General features: G+C 34.9%; 1 protein-coding gene across 1 annotated transcript in view; it reads left to right on the forward strand.

Annotated features, from left to right (window-relative positions):
* The window catches only part of PDHX (pyruvate dehydrogenase complex component X), a gene marked incomplete at both ends in the record, with an annotated part of 37455 nt that extends 27622 nt beyond the window's left edge, over positions 1–9833 (forward strand). Inside the window, 4 exons of the mRNA XM_079537098.1 lie at positions 1098–1156; positions 4357–4515; positions 7732–7796; positions 9569–9833. Of these exons, the coding sequence (XP_079393224.1) occupies positions 1098–1156; positions 4357–4515; positions 7732–7796; positions 9569–9833 (548 nt within the window). The remainder of the gene's footprint in view (positions 1–1097; positions 1157–4356; positions 4516–7731; positions 7797–9568) is intronic.
* Between the last annotated feature and the right edge of the window lie 5573 nt (positions 9834–15406).

A 15406-nucleotide genomic window follows, 5' to 3' on the forward strand; every position in this document is an offset into this window, starting at 1 on the left:
TTCCTCAAAATTAATGATCACATAAGAGAAATTCACTTAACAGTTGTCTATAAACAACTTTAACTTCACAGAAGCATTCTTAAAGGTATGTGTATTAAATGTCAAAAAACATTCTAAAAAAATAAGTAGTTTTGCTTCTTGATTTTTTTTTTGTCTGACAGCTGTCATGATGGCAGCTGAGAAATTCATCTTATTATGAGAATTATGTATTTAATATTGTGTAAATATAATATATCTTCATGTAAATACAATATATCTTCATGATAATTCTGTAGCAAGTATGGAATATTCTACATTGTATCTGTAGGCTTTACTGCAGTTGTCAGTCAGTATTTCAGTCCTAAAACCTTCATGAAAAATAACGCAGCACATATTTAGCAATCATTTCTATCCCTTCTTCCAAATTTTAGGGGAAGAAAGCAAATGTAGTAAATTATATGCAATGTTTCTTATGCTCAGATACCATCCAGTCCTGTGGAGGTTATTTTGTATGCTTGTAGATAACGCTACCTTTCTTGTATGTAGTATTGCTCTTTACTTAATTCACTTGCTTACTTGCATATTATTTTGCTGCTCAGTTTAAAATATATTATTAACTCAACTTAAGGATTCACAGATGTTTTCACCTTCGTAATTCTTACATTATAAGGTCCCAGGGGTGACTGGACAATGACATACCTTTAAATCATGGCTGAATAAAAGCTGATCTTTGCAATTATTCCAGCTAATGCGTGAAAGTACATGAAGATTAGTAACATGCAGTATTGTTTTTGTACAGTACTTTTCTACATGCAGAGTAAATACAAAAGGCCTAAACCACGCATGGACTACTTGTCATAGGAACGAGTATTAACACTCAAGTTTCTAAGTGCTCTAACTTTATGTCAAAAACTAGAAGGAATGTCTCTGCTGAGGAGACTTTTCATTCCTGATATTCCTTTCATTACAAGAAGAGGAAAAGGGTTCTCACTTTTATGGTAATAAAGATGAGTTACATTCTGGCACTGTTTCTAAGAAGCAAATCTACTGATTTACTGGAATCTTGTTATCACACAGATAAGCACATCTTAAAGGCAATGGTGTTTTTCTTTTTTCAGATGACATTAAAGTATCTGTAAATGATTTTATTATCAAGGCAGCTGCAGTTACTCTCAAGGTAAGTGAACAATTGACTTTAATACATTTTATAGTAAACTGCAAAAGGGTATTTTGTAAGACTGTGTGAAGATAGGAATGCAATCATAGCAAAGCTTCTAATACTTTGTCATTTAGCGTCAGTTCTTCTGAGCTATGTGAGTAGAATTCTCCACACTGTCTATACTGTGGACAGTAAAAATGAGGTTTTTTGGTAATGCTCTTCATAGTACAGTAATGAGCAGAAACTCTGCAGGTGGTAGAGCAGTTGATGCTTTGTCAGCAGGCTGAGGCAATTGGCAAGATAGTGTATTTGGGTATTTTATTTTTTTCTTAAAGTTTTAAACAAATGTTTATTGAAATCTTACACCTGTGTTGTGTATTAGCTCAGATGTATTTCAATGATGTACTTGGTCACTAGTGCTTTGAATTAAATGTTCTTCAGGGAACCAATCTTTGCTTGTTTCTGAAAGTTGTCATTTGTTCCCTTTGTATGTGTAAAGGTTCAACTACTGCAATACATCCTGAAGTTCAGATTCTATATTTCAGTAGTACCTACTCTTTATATGGCAAGCTATATGCTTCACAGTGTTGGTTAGGTACTTGCCAGTTTTTTGTGTGGAACTGAATGCATTGCCTTCCAATTTGTCAGTTATTTTGCTTAGAAGACATTCCCAGTACCTCTTATATTTCTGAAACTGAAAAGTTTCAGAAATGATTCTTTAGAAGAATTCCCATGCTTTGAAGATCTGAGTCCAGAGGGTGCCAAATCACTTGGAAAAATATGAAATTAGTCATTTTCTAAATTTATGAAAAGAAGGAATTGTTATGACTTTACTTGAATGTTTACTTGGAGTGTTTGTTTTGAGTTCAGTTTACATTTAATTTTAGAATAAGTCAGAGATATGAGCCCTGACTAATCTGAAGGCCAGTATTTGTGAGGTTCAGGAGGAAACAATACTGCTGTTTAGTGACCACTCTTAGATGGAATAGATCTATTATAAGAAGGTAACTTGGTAGCAATCCACTCTAGATCCTCAGGAATCCCTGTGGAATTTGCCCTTGCTATCAAGGCAATATAGTTACATGTGACAGTGAACGAACACGGATTTTGAAGCAGTGTGGTGTTGCTGTGGACTTGTTACCCAGACCTTGCTGCACAGTGATCGTGCATTCTAGCCATACGGTGAAAGAGAGGTAAACTCTCTTGTATCATTGCATCGTTTGAGCAACAGCTAAACTCTAAAACTTACGTGTGAGGTTTCTGCTTAGTTGCATTACCTCACAATAAGATAAAAACATCAGAAAGGGTGAAAGCCATTTTTCTCATTTGACAGGACTGTTTTAACTATTTAAAATGTGAAGGAAGAAATTAAGTTAAAGAGCTACTCCCATAGACATATGCTAATTCTGTTTCAGTTCTCATAATGCTGTAAAAGATTGGTTCAGCACAGTGATGGAACAGATAGTAAATCAAAATAAGATTTCTCAAATAATTTTGCATTGCTATTCACTTTACATTGTTGTGCTATATTATATGCTGATACTTGGTGTGAATACATGTCCTAGTCACTGAGGACAAAGGAAGCAGAGGGTTTTTCAGTTCCACAAAAACTATTACTTTCCATGTTAACTCATTGTAGGTTGTCATTTTACCTTTTCTGATTTCAGTAACATTTCCTTTTGTAACATTACACATTGTTGGCTTTCAGTTAGGGATAATATTTCTAATATTCAGTTTTCCACATGGAGGTTCATTTTGATTATTTACTTTTTACAGAAAAATCTTACATAGAAATGTATCTGAAATAATAAATCTAAGATAGTAATGTAGCTTTTTGTAACTATGATTAAAAGAAATTCAAAATTAATCTCAACTTGGTAATAGACTTACACTACCTATATGTGAAAAGCAGCCTGATTCATGTAAAATGATAAAGCCATTTTACTTATGCATTGATTAGATAATCTAATTTCCTATGTAACGCATCTGGACATTTTCTTGTGTGAAGTTGAAATAATGAAATAAGACTTGTTTTTCTTCCAGGAAACAATCTTAATTTTTAAAAAAAAGAAATTCTAATATTTACACCACAACCCTTGTCAATCAGTTTTAAGGTTGTTTTAATTACTTGACAATTCCTTGCTCTTCATTTGTAATCTGCTGATTCCAAGTTTACCTGGGTGTAATTTAGACTTTATTTTATTGAGCTTTGCACTTGAATTTTTTTTCTTCCCTTTTTTCTATTAAAGAATTTGTGACATGACAGCGTTAATTAGCATCTCAATGAATGGAGCTTATCTGATTGTTCCTCCCTTACTTTTTCTCCTGCAATATGATGTCAATTTTCAGTTTCCTAATTTCATTAAGGTCACTTAATACAGACCTTTGTGAAAGTAGTATCCGTACAGTATCTCTGAGCAGTTACTTGAGATTTCACCTATGTGTCTTGTTCTGTTGTTTATTGTTTATTTGCTTTTTTTTTTTTTTTTCAATGACTTGACTTGTCTTTATATGGTAAACTCAAAAATCTCATTAAACTTATCAGTAAATGTTATCTGAATCTTCATTGTGAGTCTGCACAGAATGACTTTCAAAGCACGTTAGGAGAACTTCATCCCAGTAATACTGAGTGACATGCAGCATACTCTGTAGCTTCCATTGTTAAGAGTCAGACTTGAGATAAGGCTGGAAAATAATACATGAATACAGAACAATCTGAATTTTTTGCACTTTTCAAGTTAATGTCCTGTGATTTATTTAGGGGGATAAATAACACTGCTTTGTAGTTTGTGTGCTGAGCGTTTGTAAGGCAGTATCAGTGACTTCTGAAGGAATCTGGAGGTTTTTGTTAATTTGTTAGTCTTCTGATAGTACAAAAAAAAAAAAAAGAACTGGATTGCGTATTTTGAAATTGCATATTTTCAGTTCCTGGAGTATACATTCATACTTGACATACATTCATTCTTGACAAAGTAAGTTTAAATCAAACTAATAACGTACATTGTATTACCTTCTTTTCTGGCTTGTGGCAGTCCTGTTGTCAGATGTGACTTGTTCTTTTGCCGTTGTTTACAGACATCTGATGCACTAATTAATTGGGTGGATGCAGTATCTGTCTAGCTATATGTCTTACAGAATTTTCCTTTTTTCTTGATAACTGATTGCACCACTGTTCTTTTACCAGCTGTCTTTTTTTTTTCCCTTTGTTTTTTTTCTAGCAAATGCCAGATGTGAATGCAACATGGGATGGAGAAGGCTGCAGGCAGCTGCACTCCATTGACATTTCTATTGCTGTGGCAACAGACCGAGGTCTCATTACACCAATCATAAAAGATGTTCCTGCCAAAGGAATACAGGAAATTGCTGCCTCTGCAAAGGTAGGACGTGAGTGTATAGTAAGCTGAGGAATATAAAGCTGTGTAGTTTCTTGTATTGGAAAATGAAACATGACCCAGGTACACATCAATTTCAAGAAAAGCAGTTTTGAAATTGATCTAACACTGTTTCTTAGGTTTAATTATTATTAATTTTGCAGCTGTTTATTTTTAATGAACCATAACTTAACCCTCATGTTATTTAATTGCATTTGGGCTAGACTGTTTGAAAAATAAACCTGTATTGACTTCTGTGTTTTATTGCTATTGATGTATTTCAGTAATCCTCACGGGGTAATTTCTATATTTTCAATTTTTGAATTTGAGGTTTTTTGCTCCTTATCCCAGAGATCTTTTTGAGGCTGCTTCTATTGCACTCTGTGCATTATCCACAGCTTTTCAATATGCAGCTGAAAATGTCACTACAAGGATAACATTAAGCTCCTTGTACCAGTGAGCAGTATTTTGCATAGGCTAGGTGCCCATTAGTGACTTGAACTCTTGGCAGTTGTTGCTAGATATAGAAGAAATGTTTTGTGGCAGACTAAAATATAATGAATGTTGAAATGCACCAATCTGGGCTTTTCTATGTCATTTAATGAGTGAGGTCATCTAAGACGTTCAGTATCTCAGGAATGCAATGAAAGTAGCTGCTGGGGCATGAAACTGTCCCAAAACTGGACACAAGCTGTGTTTTTATATGTCTAACTAATTATAAGTCTAAACTGCCAGAAAGGAACTAATAAAGTTATAACAGAAAAAGATTCCCATGAAACATTGAAATAAATATGTACCTCTCACACAGACAGGGAGACACAAACTGGGAAACTGCATCTGTTTCTCTACCAGTCTCACTGTGTTTTCATAAGTGTATTCTTTCTGTAGATTGCTTATATGTCTCCTGCTTCATGTTCATTGTGGAACTTCTTTCCAGGCCGTATGCATTCTAATAGCGTGTTTTTCATTTTTTATCACTCAGTGCAATTGCTGATGTGCAATTGCTGATATGCTCAAATTGACCCTATGGTGTGAACACTATTCCCATAGTTATTACCTTCTAGTTCAGTAATTATTCAGAGATGAATGAATGCCTAAAATAATAATCAGTGCTCCTTTTGGGAACATACAAGAAGGAGATTGTTTACAGTCTGATATTGTGATAGGACATGGGGGAATGGCTTTAAACTTAAGAAGGCAGATTTAGGTTAGATGTTTAGAAGAAGTTTTTTGCTCAAAGGGTGTGAGGTGCTAGCACAAGCTTCTCGGAGAGACTGTAAATGCCCCATCTCTGGAGGCATTCAAGGCTAGGTTGGATGGGATCCTGGGCAACCTGGTGTGGTGGCTGGCAACCTTGCCCATGGCAGGGGATTTGGAACTAGATGATCTTTAAGGTCAGCTCCAATCTAAGCCATTCAATGATTCTGTGATTCTTTTAACTTTTTAAATCCATAGTAAGAGAATTTTTGAAAACTTCTTCAGAACTTGATATAAGCTTGAATTATTCAGTGGGCAATGTGTTAGAATGAAATTCCTTTAAGCTTCTTGTTTATTTCTAAGTTGAAAGCATTGCAATTGTTAAACTACTGTGGCCTTTCAGAATGTTTGTATAAAAAGAAGATATTATTTAACAGAATCAGCAATGTCGTGGATGTTGCCATGCATGAGCAAGTTGGGCTTGCCTCATGAAGGAGGCTAGGAGGATGTGCCAAGATTTTATTTCTGTTGAAAAGTACCCATCAAAAGAATTAAGCAATCTGTTTTCTTCATATGGTAGAAAATGATAAAAGTGAATGTCATAAATGGAAACTATGATGGAATTGGTGTCTTTTTGTTTGTGTGTGGGTGGAGGTAGAGTCATTATCAAATAACCTTCCGCAAAGATAATGAGTTGGTTAGTAATTATAGTTGTCACATGGGTTGGTCCCTTTTCATGTCGCAATAAAACTCGTAAGTTTATATGGATAAGTAGTAATGTTACACCAGAAGCTGTATTGTATCATTGATCAATTATGATGGTGGTTATAATTCTGAAATATTGTACAGTTGTAAATTGGTAAAACAAAAGTATGAATACCTTGGAAGTAATAAAGGATTATTATGTTAATGCTGAATTGTGTGAAGTCCTATGTAAGAAGGTATTCTAAAAACACAAAGATTTTAAATGAATAGAATAGCCATGTCTAAACTTACGTTTATAGTTGGTTAATTCCAGTTTTGCTTTTAATTGGCGATTGTCTGTTATGGCTGACAGAGGTTATAAAGAAGTCATGCTGTGAAGGAGTCTTGTGAATATGGTGTTTGTAAGCTTATTTTCATAAGTTGCTCCAAAAGTAATGCCTCTTCTTTATTTCACAGAACTGGGAAAGTATGTTGGGGCAATTGCTGTGGAATGTGGTTGGGATGTGGAAGGCTGGAAAATATATGGAAAATTTCTAGAAAGCAGACTTCCTAGGAAGCATTTCTCTGAAGTTGCATGGAAAATTACAGAAATTCTATTGGTGGGGGATGGAGGAAGACTGCTAGAAAGCTCATGGAAAATACTTGAAATGATTTTGGAAAACTCCTGGAAAGCAAAGAGAGATTTCTTTGAGATCCGCAGGGAAGAGGGGGTATGAGAGTTTGTAGGAATGCCCTCTTGGGATGGTGATATTCATAGGAAACACCTGTGATTCCTGAATAACACATCTGTGGAGGAGAGGGTTTCTAGAAGGCACTTCAAAAAATCTGTAGAGCATGTGTATGTATTCATGGAGTCCACTTGGAAACTCTAATTAGTTTTATTATTTTGAACCAGAAGGAAAATGCAAACAGAAATTTCTGAAGTGTTAGATGATATTTTTTCCTACAGTTATGTTGAGGGCAATATTGTGTATTTGTCTCATCATTATATCACTAGGTTATTTTTGTTATATTAAAAACACTACAGAGAAAAGACGGTTGCTTTTATTTTGAAAGCTGGAACAAGATTTGTCCAGTGACAAAACAGCTTATATTGAATCTCCAGAATAGTTAGAAAAATGAAGATTTGTGTCCTGGTCTTGTCTGACTGATCATTGCAATTACAAATAGGGTCACTACAGTGCACACCAAAATCAGGTGACTTTTTTTGTGGTTGAACATTACATAAAATGTCTTAATGAAGTAGAAATAATGCGAGTGTTATAACACTCTTTCATTTCTTTCCTCTCTCTCATTTTTTTTCTTGTTGTATTTTCTTAGGCTCTAGCAAAGAAAGCAAGAGATGGAAAGCTGTTACCTGAAGAGTACCAGGGAGGATCTTTCAGGTAACACTTCCTGGCAGTTTTAATAAGAGCGCTGTGAGTTTAGAATTGCTTTATTCTCAGAGATTCTACTAAGTGTCAATGCATTACCTTTTAAAATATTGATCAGTTAAGGATGAAACTCCATGGGATGATTATGATGGATGATTATGAGCCTAGTCCAAGTGCCAAGTATCGGGAAAATTATCGTCTTAGCACACGTCTTCAGCAAGTTAAATTCATTACAGCCTGCTGAGACACTCAAGTTTTTTGTACCGAGGCAGTTCTGACTTTTGTTTTTGCACCTATTTTTTCATAATTGCATAAGAATGTTTTTTGTTTGTTTGTTTTACTTTGATTCCATCCTGTAGTTACGAAAACATATTTATCATAGAATGGCCTGGCTTGAAAAGGACCTCAAAGATCATCTAATGTCAACCCCCCTGCTATGTGCAGGGTCGCCAGGTCTCCTGAGATGTAAATAAATAAATAAACATTTTTTTAAAAAAAAAAATTGCTATAGCAAAGTTGTGTAGCTACAATTTGGATTGCATATACTCAGTAGATATTTTTTTCTATAAAATGAACTGCAAAAAGAGATAGCGATTTTAGTTGTAGGAAATAAATAGCTTGTGTTAAACATTTGCATAAATGTAGTGATACAGTTGCACAATAAATTCTTAACTGACCTTCCAGGCTTTCTATTTCCAAAAATTAATATACTGTATTTTAGAATAAACAGGATTGTCACAATGTTTTTGTTACACAAATTTTAGCGCGGCTTACCATTGCCAGTTTTCGGATGCTGAGTCTGAATGCTCATCGTTAATGTTCTTCTATAGCTGATTGTTAGTGATGAGAATAATGCTAGAGATTACTCTGTTCTGCAGAAATATTGCTCTAGTATGTAGTCAAGTGCCTGAGGTGCAACTGCCTGGAGTAAGTATCTGTGTCATGCCAGAGGGGAGTGATTGTGAAAATCTGTGAGTCCTTCAATAGAAAACGTATATAGAAATGGTGCATCAGAGATGTGGATAAAGAATTCAAAAAAATTGCCTGCAGGAGAATAACTGTGGGCACACAAATTTTGTTTTCCACTTTTTTTTTTTTTTTTTTTTTTTTTTTTTTTTTTTCTTCAGTAACTAACAGAAAGGAGGATATGGTGGGCCAGCTTCCTCTGGTAAACAAGCTATCATGAAGGTCCAGTCCTTCCTTATGTACTGCTTCCCAGCTGGTGATAGAGACAAGGGAGAAAAGTGTAATGAGGCTTTTTTGTGTCTCTGTGGTAGCTAGATATTTGAAAACATACAACTTGGTTATCAGCAGCCATTTTAACTTCAACTTGTGAGGTATGCTCTAAAAGATTTTTTGGTTTGGAATAGGAACAGGAAATTACAGGAGTTGTTTTGTTTGGTAATGTTGTGGTATCTTACAGTGTATTCAATTCCTCTTTGGAAAAACTATATTTTTAGGAAAATATAAGGAACTATGGATGTTACTGTGTGTTCCCAGGTAGACAAATTGTTGCAACTGCCATTGTGTATGTTAGAGTGTAATGCAAGGATATAGTTCTGTAAAGAAAGAGGAACTGAGGAATAGATGCTTTAGTTGTAATTAAAAAACTCAAATCCATGAGAGTCTGAATTTGTCCAATTGAAATGTAGTTCAGAGCTTCTTAATGAGTGATTGGCCATCAGAAAGAAATCAGCTGATAGTAATCACTGAATATAGCCTTTATTCTTCTAGGGGTTACATTATTTCTGATATTAATGGTAACTCTTTTCATTTTCGTTTAGTATCTCCAACCTAGGTATGTTTGGCATCAACGATTTCATTGCAGTCATAAACCCTCCGCAGGCCTGCATCCTAGCTGTGGGTCGAGCAAGACCAGAGCTCAAGATTGTGGAAGATGAAGAAGGGAATGAGAAACTTAAGCAGCATCAGCTCATGACAGTGACTCTCTCAAGTGATGGTCGTGTAGTAGATGATGAACTGGCCTCAAAGTTTCTGGAAACCTTCAAAGCCAACATTGAGAATCCAATACGTTTCGCCTTGTATTGAACTCAGTGAAGATTGCTTCCTGATTTGACAGCACAGAACTCTGTTACAGAAAAACAACCCCAAGTAAGAATAGAGAGAGTAAATAGTGTGAGATAGGCAGTTAAAATATTTAATTTATTGAATTAACATGGAAAATATAAATTTTCATGCTTTTAGTCATTTCCAGTGACCAGTTTTTATATTGTAAAGCTGAAGACCTTAAAGTTAGCACGTTACGTTTCTTTAAACATTTAGTACTAATAGCACATAACGTGTGTGTAGAAATTAAATTTCTTCTGTAAAGAAAAGCTTAAAAAAATTATATAAAATTTAAAAGGGAATTGAGGTACTTTTAAGGGCTAAATATCTAGCTTTTACAGTGAGATAAGCACGAACTGTAATTAAGCAATATGCTGCTGAGTCCTGATCAATACTGAGGTTCTGGAGTAACTGAGTTCAATTGCTGCAGTAGTTTCTTTCAGTTTGCAAAAGTCTTCTAGCACATTTTACAATCCAGCTTAGACTGAAGTAAAGTTTGTGAAATTTTAACAAAGATTTCAGTGAATTCTGACATAAGAGCAAAGGAGTTATAAACCAATTAAAGGTTTTGTTTAGTTACATTTACATTGCAGGTTTAACTATTCTTTATCTTCTTTACTCTAAGCTATACTGGGCAAAGTGAGATGAGTGTGGAGATGAATAGGGAAGAGAAATGACAGGAAGTTCTGAGAAAGACTAAATTAGATCTTAGATAAAAATGTAATTTCACAGAATGTGAAGTAACCTGATGGAATCTACAGCTACATTTATATAATTAGATCTCATTAATACATTTTTAAACAGTAGCTGAATCTATCATTTTTCAGTATTTTAAGATTGCTGCTTTATTTCATACCGTGCAGAGGGCAGAGATGGGAATAAACTTGTCTGAAATGGATGATATCTCACTGGTTTTAGATTTCATTGATTCTAGTTTGATGTCACCAACATGTGAGGAAAATAGAATTTTGTGTACCAGTTAATTAGTAATAGGTTTTCTTTGGCTTAATATAAAAAAAAGAATAAATAGTCATTGAATTTAGCAGCTGTCCCAACTCAGAAATCTTCTTCAGTACCACAAAATATGAAAAATACTGTTTTCGGGTGTTCATTTATATAATTGTTAACTTAAAACCCAAGGCAATTGTGCCAGCACTGTTGTGATAGAAAAAGTGGCTTTGATCAGAGGTTGCAGTATAAAAGGTCATTTTTTGCACACTGAAAATTTGCTGATTAATTCTGTTTTTCCAATGCATTAATGATGTAGGTATAAAATAATCTGTTGTTAGCCATGTATTGAATGGTAACTCAGCTGGAGGAATGTATTCAGTGGCATGAAGCTTAAGTGAACGGAGATAGTTTTCTTCCTACAGATAAATATGGAACCACTTGTTGTATGTGTTTGTAATGAAGTAACTGCATTTACAGAACCTGATTATGTAAGTTCAGTTGAATTCTGAGAGTCTGTATTCTGGTTGTTTTTGTTAAGTTTTGGTTATTTTACAGATTTGTAGGACTTGTTTATTGAGCTGCTGCCGTAATTAAAAAGATAATTGCAAGACAAAAACTTCAGTTAATGCTGAGTTCAGTGTTTTCACTAAATGTTTACTACTTTGTCTTGTTATGATGCCATAAATTTCCTAAATTGTTACTGTAACAATAGGGAGGAAAGAAATTTCTGATTACCAGGCTTAGTCTACTGTGTAATAATGGACATATGCATTGGTATTTCCAGGAGTTTTACACTGATCAATTCTATTCATGATTATGTGCTGAAGATTGATTTTTCTCAGCAGTGTTGGCGTGTGAACCCAGCGCTTCTATAATCTATTCCCTGCCTGGCCGTAGCTAAGGGCTGCATGACTGGTGTGTATACAGAACTGTAATCTTGTGTGTTTGTGTTCATGCAGTGCAAGTCAGTGTATTGCTTTTTGTTTGGAGCCACTGAAAGGCGCTGTTGTGTGTATATCATTTATTGTGCCGTTTCGTTCATGTGCTAATACTTCCCTTATTTAACACAAATAGCTAAAGACAATGCAACTTCTTTTCCAGGTTAAATAAACCTGAAACAACTTTTGAACGGGGCAAATCTGTCAGTAAGGCTAATACAAGTTTTAAGTCTGTTTTCTCTACGTATGCCTGCTAGCCAGCCTTGTCGTTTGACAGAAAAAGGATGTGTGATTTGTCAGTCATCAGCCTGTGGAGGACCTCTCTGCAATTTAGTCATGTTCCAGTAACAGTCAGATCCCAAATAAATGCATCTCCGTGAGTAATTGTACCATTCAACAACATTTACAGCTTTAGCAAAAGCGAGATGTTACTAGCTGCTCATGCAGATCATAATAAACAATGACTTTCTTTATTCAGGAATTCAAGAATTTGGTAATGAGGCCAATGGTTGAAATGGCCCAGAAAATGAACCATGTAAAATGCTTATGTTTACATTTGAAGCAAGTTTGTCTTGGAGTAAAAATTTCACATAGAAGTACAAACTTTTGTGTTTTATTCTTTAAAATGACATCTGCCAACATCTCTTTTAGGTACCTGAGCAAGAAATACCATGAAAACCTCTATTTTCTTGAGTTAAAACACTAAAAATTAAAATTTGAGGTCTGTGTTATTGTTGGCTGGGAAATGTCTGCCTTCAGGATATGCTTGGTGAAAATTGCTTTCTTTGTATAATTTTCCTCTGAAGGAGGCATAGTTAGGAAAACTAAAGGATAGCTATTTTGAACATTGTGATTGTTGGCAAGTCATGAATTGTACGTGTTACACTTCAATCCCTAATTTTACTCTCAGAATCTTTGGCTTTCTTTATTTCTTTTTCCTGCCATGTATTCCTTTTGCAATAAAATTTCTGGAATTAATCTTCCTAACATAATGCCTTAAAGATTCTCACTTGTGCAAAGTGACTGCACTGTACTACTTCCTCCTAATCTTTTGGTCCAAATGTTTATTTCCACCAATATAAAATAACATAGATGCTTTTATTTCATCTAGAGATCATTCCTATTGTATACAGTAGAATTTTAAAGTTGAGCAGGAAACCATAAACACGACAACGTCTGAATAAATGCTTCTATGTACTCTTTTGTACAGCAAGCTGTATTTTGGTTGCATTACAGTATATGTGGTTGTTGAGTGAATTGGGGAAAACTAATGCAGAATCACTGGACCGAAGTGTCATGCTTGGTATGATTTCCTGTGCCATAAAATGAAGAAGAAGAAAAAAAGTTGCCTTTAGGATTAGTTGTCTTATGGTGGTTTGGAGCTGATTTCTTTCTTATTTACTTTGCTTGTCTCATATGACTTCGTTTTATTTCCATTAAATCTTTTCCTGGATTGCATCAGATCATAACAAATGCATTTTACTCTCTCGTGTCCATTCAGAATGTTGTGAATTATTGTAATTTCTTTGAAAGCAGTATGAATAAGGTACAGGAAATAATGGTTGCATGATGACCAGTGCCAATGGGATTGAGTTGGTGATATTTTTTGTAGTCAGATACACATGTTGCAGCCCCTTTTCAGTACCACTCAGATTATCTTGGCTGTTTTACTTATGGGTTAATCAGGGTAAGAATAATCTATGTGTATGTTTTACGTGCCAAAAAGGGACAGTATCACAAGTAGCCCCTGGGAATCTTGATTTCTTGTCATTTGTGCCATAAGCTTTTTTTATGGAGAAGAATTTTGGGTGGACAACCCAGTATCTTTCCAACCGCTCTGCTTCAAGGATGTGAAAATCCATAGCATGGAGCTGAAAACATTGTAGGAAAAGGTGCGGTTGAGATGTCGCAAATGTGACAGCACACAATTTTTACAACTTCAGTGGCTGAAAAGTATCCCACTGTTGTCTTAAGGCAAAAGAAAACTGTGTTATGAGGAGTCTTCCTGCCAAGCAGGTGATTTTTCCATAGGCAAGCAAGTTACATGAAATGACAAGACCTATAGGTTACTGAAATAGCAGCTTACTGCATGATTTAATTTCTTTTTTTTTTTTTTAATCTCACTGTTTTTAACTACCTCTGCATTGTTGATGATAATTTTTTTTCCCCTTTCCTAAAATGCAGAAGTACTGTCTTAAGAATTCACAGCAAAGCACGTCATTGACTTGCTTATCAAGGAATGCTGTGCCTATGTGTTCAAAATCCTCTTTGATCTGTTTCCAGACCAAGCTAGAAAAGAATGCAGGAGTTGGATTGTCATGACAGACAGACTGTCTTCTGTTATTCAACCCAAATCACCACCCTGTAAATGGCAAAGCTGTATGTTGCAGTAGTGCTAGATAAAGAGCAAGCATTCTTTGAAAAGATAGCAGTGGTGGTGGCCTTGTCTGCAGACTAATGCACGCAGTGTTCCTTTGTCTCGCACACTTGGATGATTCTATATAAATTGGATGCAGGGTTGTAAATTGACATTTACAACCTATTTTTTTAGATAGAAGCTTCTGGGAGCCAGACTACATGGGGAATTTGAATGGAACTGCCATAACTGTATGAGAATAATTCCCAGTAGCATGGGAAGAGAATCTGTAATATAAACATGCAACGTGAAACTGCTCCTTAGCAATTTGTTCATTGTTATTTTGATGACTATTTTTATTCCTACAAGATCACTTACTACATCATTGTGCCAGTTATTTTAGTAATCTGACTAACTTGTGTTTCCTCCATAGGTAATATTTCAGCTTATGTTCTGTACCACATCCATGTTGTAGAAGGGTTTCTGCTAAGCTTCCTGTTAGTGGATGACTTCCTTTAACTGTCTGGTTCATGCTATTTAGAGGATGGTGCTTTTTTCCAAGGCTTTGAAATAAAACATCCCTTTACTGCTACTTATGTACAGCAAAACTGAAATCTAGCTAGCTATCTGTGTGCTTCTGTTAATTTAAGCTTTTCAAATAGGGAAGAGATTCATCCAATACTGTACATTAGAATCCATTACTATGGATCAGAAGTAGCTATTAGTTCACTTTATTCTGGCGCTTGCTAATAAGCAATCAAGCACCATCATTCAAGAAGTATGCTGGCACTTGAAATTTTATCTACTCCAATGTGGATTTGTAGCCTTGATATTTGTTGTTTGATTTTGTTTGTCTGCTTTACAATTGAAGTATTGAATACCATGCGAGTAAAGGACACAGTGCAAGTATTTGCAGAAAAGGTTTTCATTGTTTGTTGTGTTTTCTTGTTGTTATGATGATGTTTTTCATTATCATTGAAGTTTTCAAATATTAGCTAAGTTATAGTTGGTATTTTGATAAACCTACTTTAGTAACTTGAACATTCTAATCCTTCACTGAGTTTGCATACTGGGTAAATTTTAGAAACTTCTTTAAATTTTTACTTTCTTAATTCTACAATGTCTCTTACTAATTTTTTTTTTTTATTGTGTTAATGTGAAAAATGAAATGTGGTGTTTTACAGCAAAGTGTGTGAAGTACACTTTTTAAAACTCTGTTGTATTTTGTAAATGAACAGAAATGCGTGCAAGTTTATATAAAATGTATTCCCATGAAGGTGTGTTAGTCAGTCTGTCCATCTCTGTGCATA

The sequence above is a fragment of the Tetrao urogallus genome (genome assembly GCF_951394365.1).
Source record: "Tetrao urogallus genome assembly, chromosome: 6".
Classification (NCBI taxonomy): Eukaryota; Metazoa; Chordata; class Aves; order Galliformes; family Phasianidae; genus Tetrao; species Tetrao urogallus.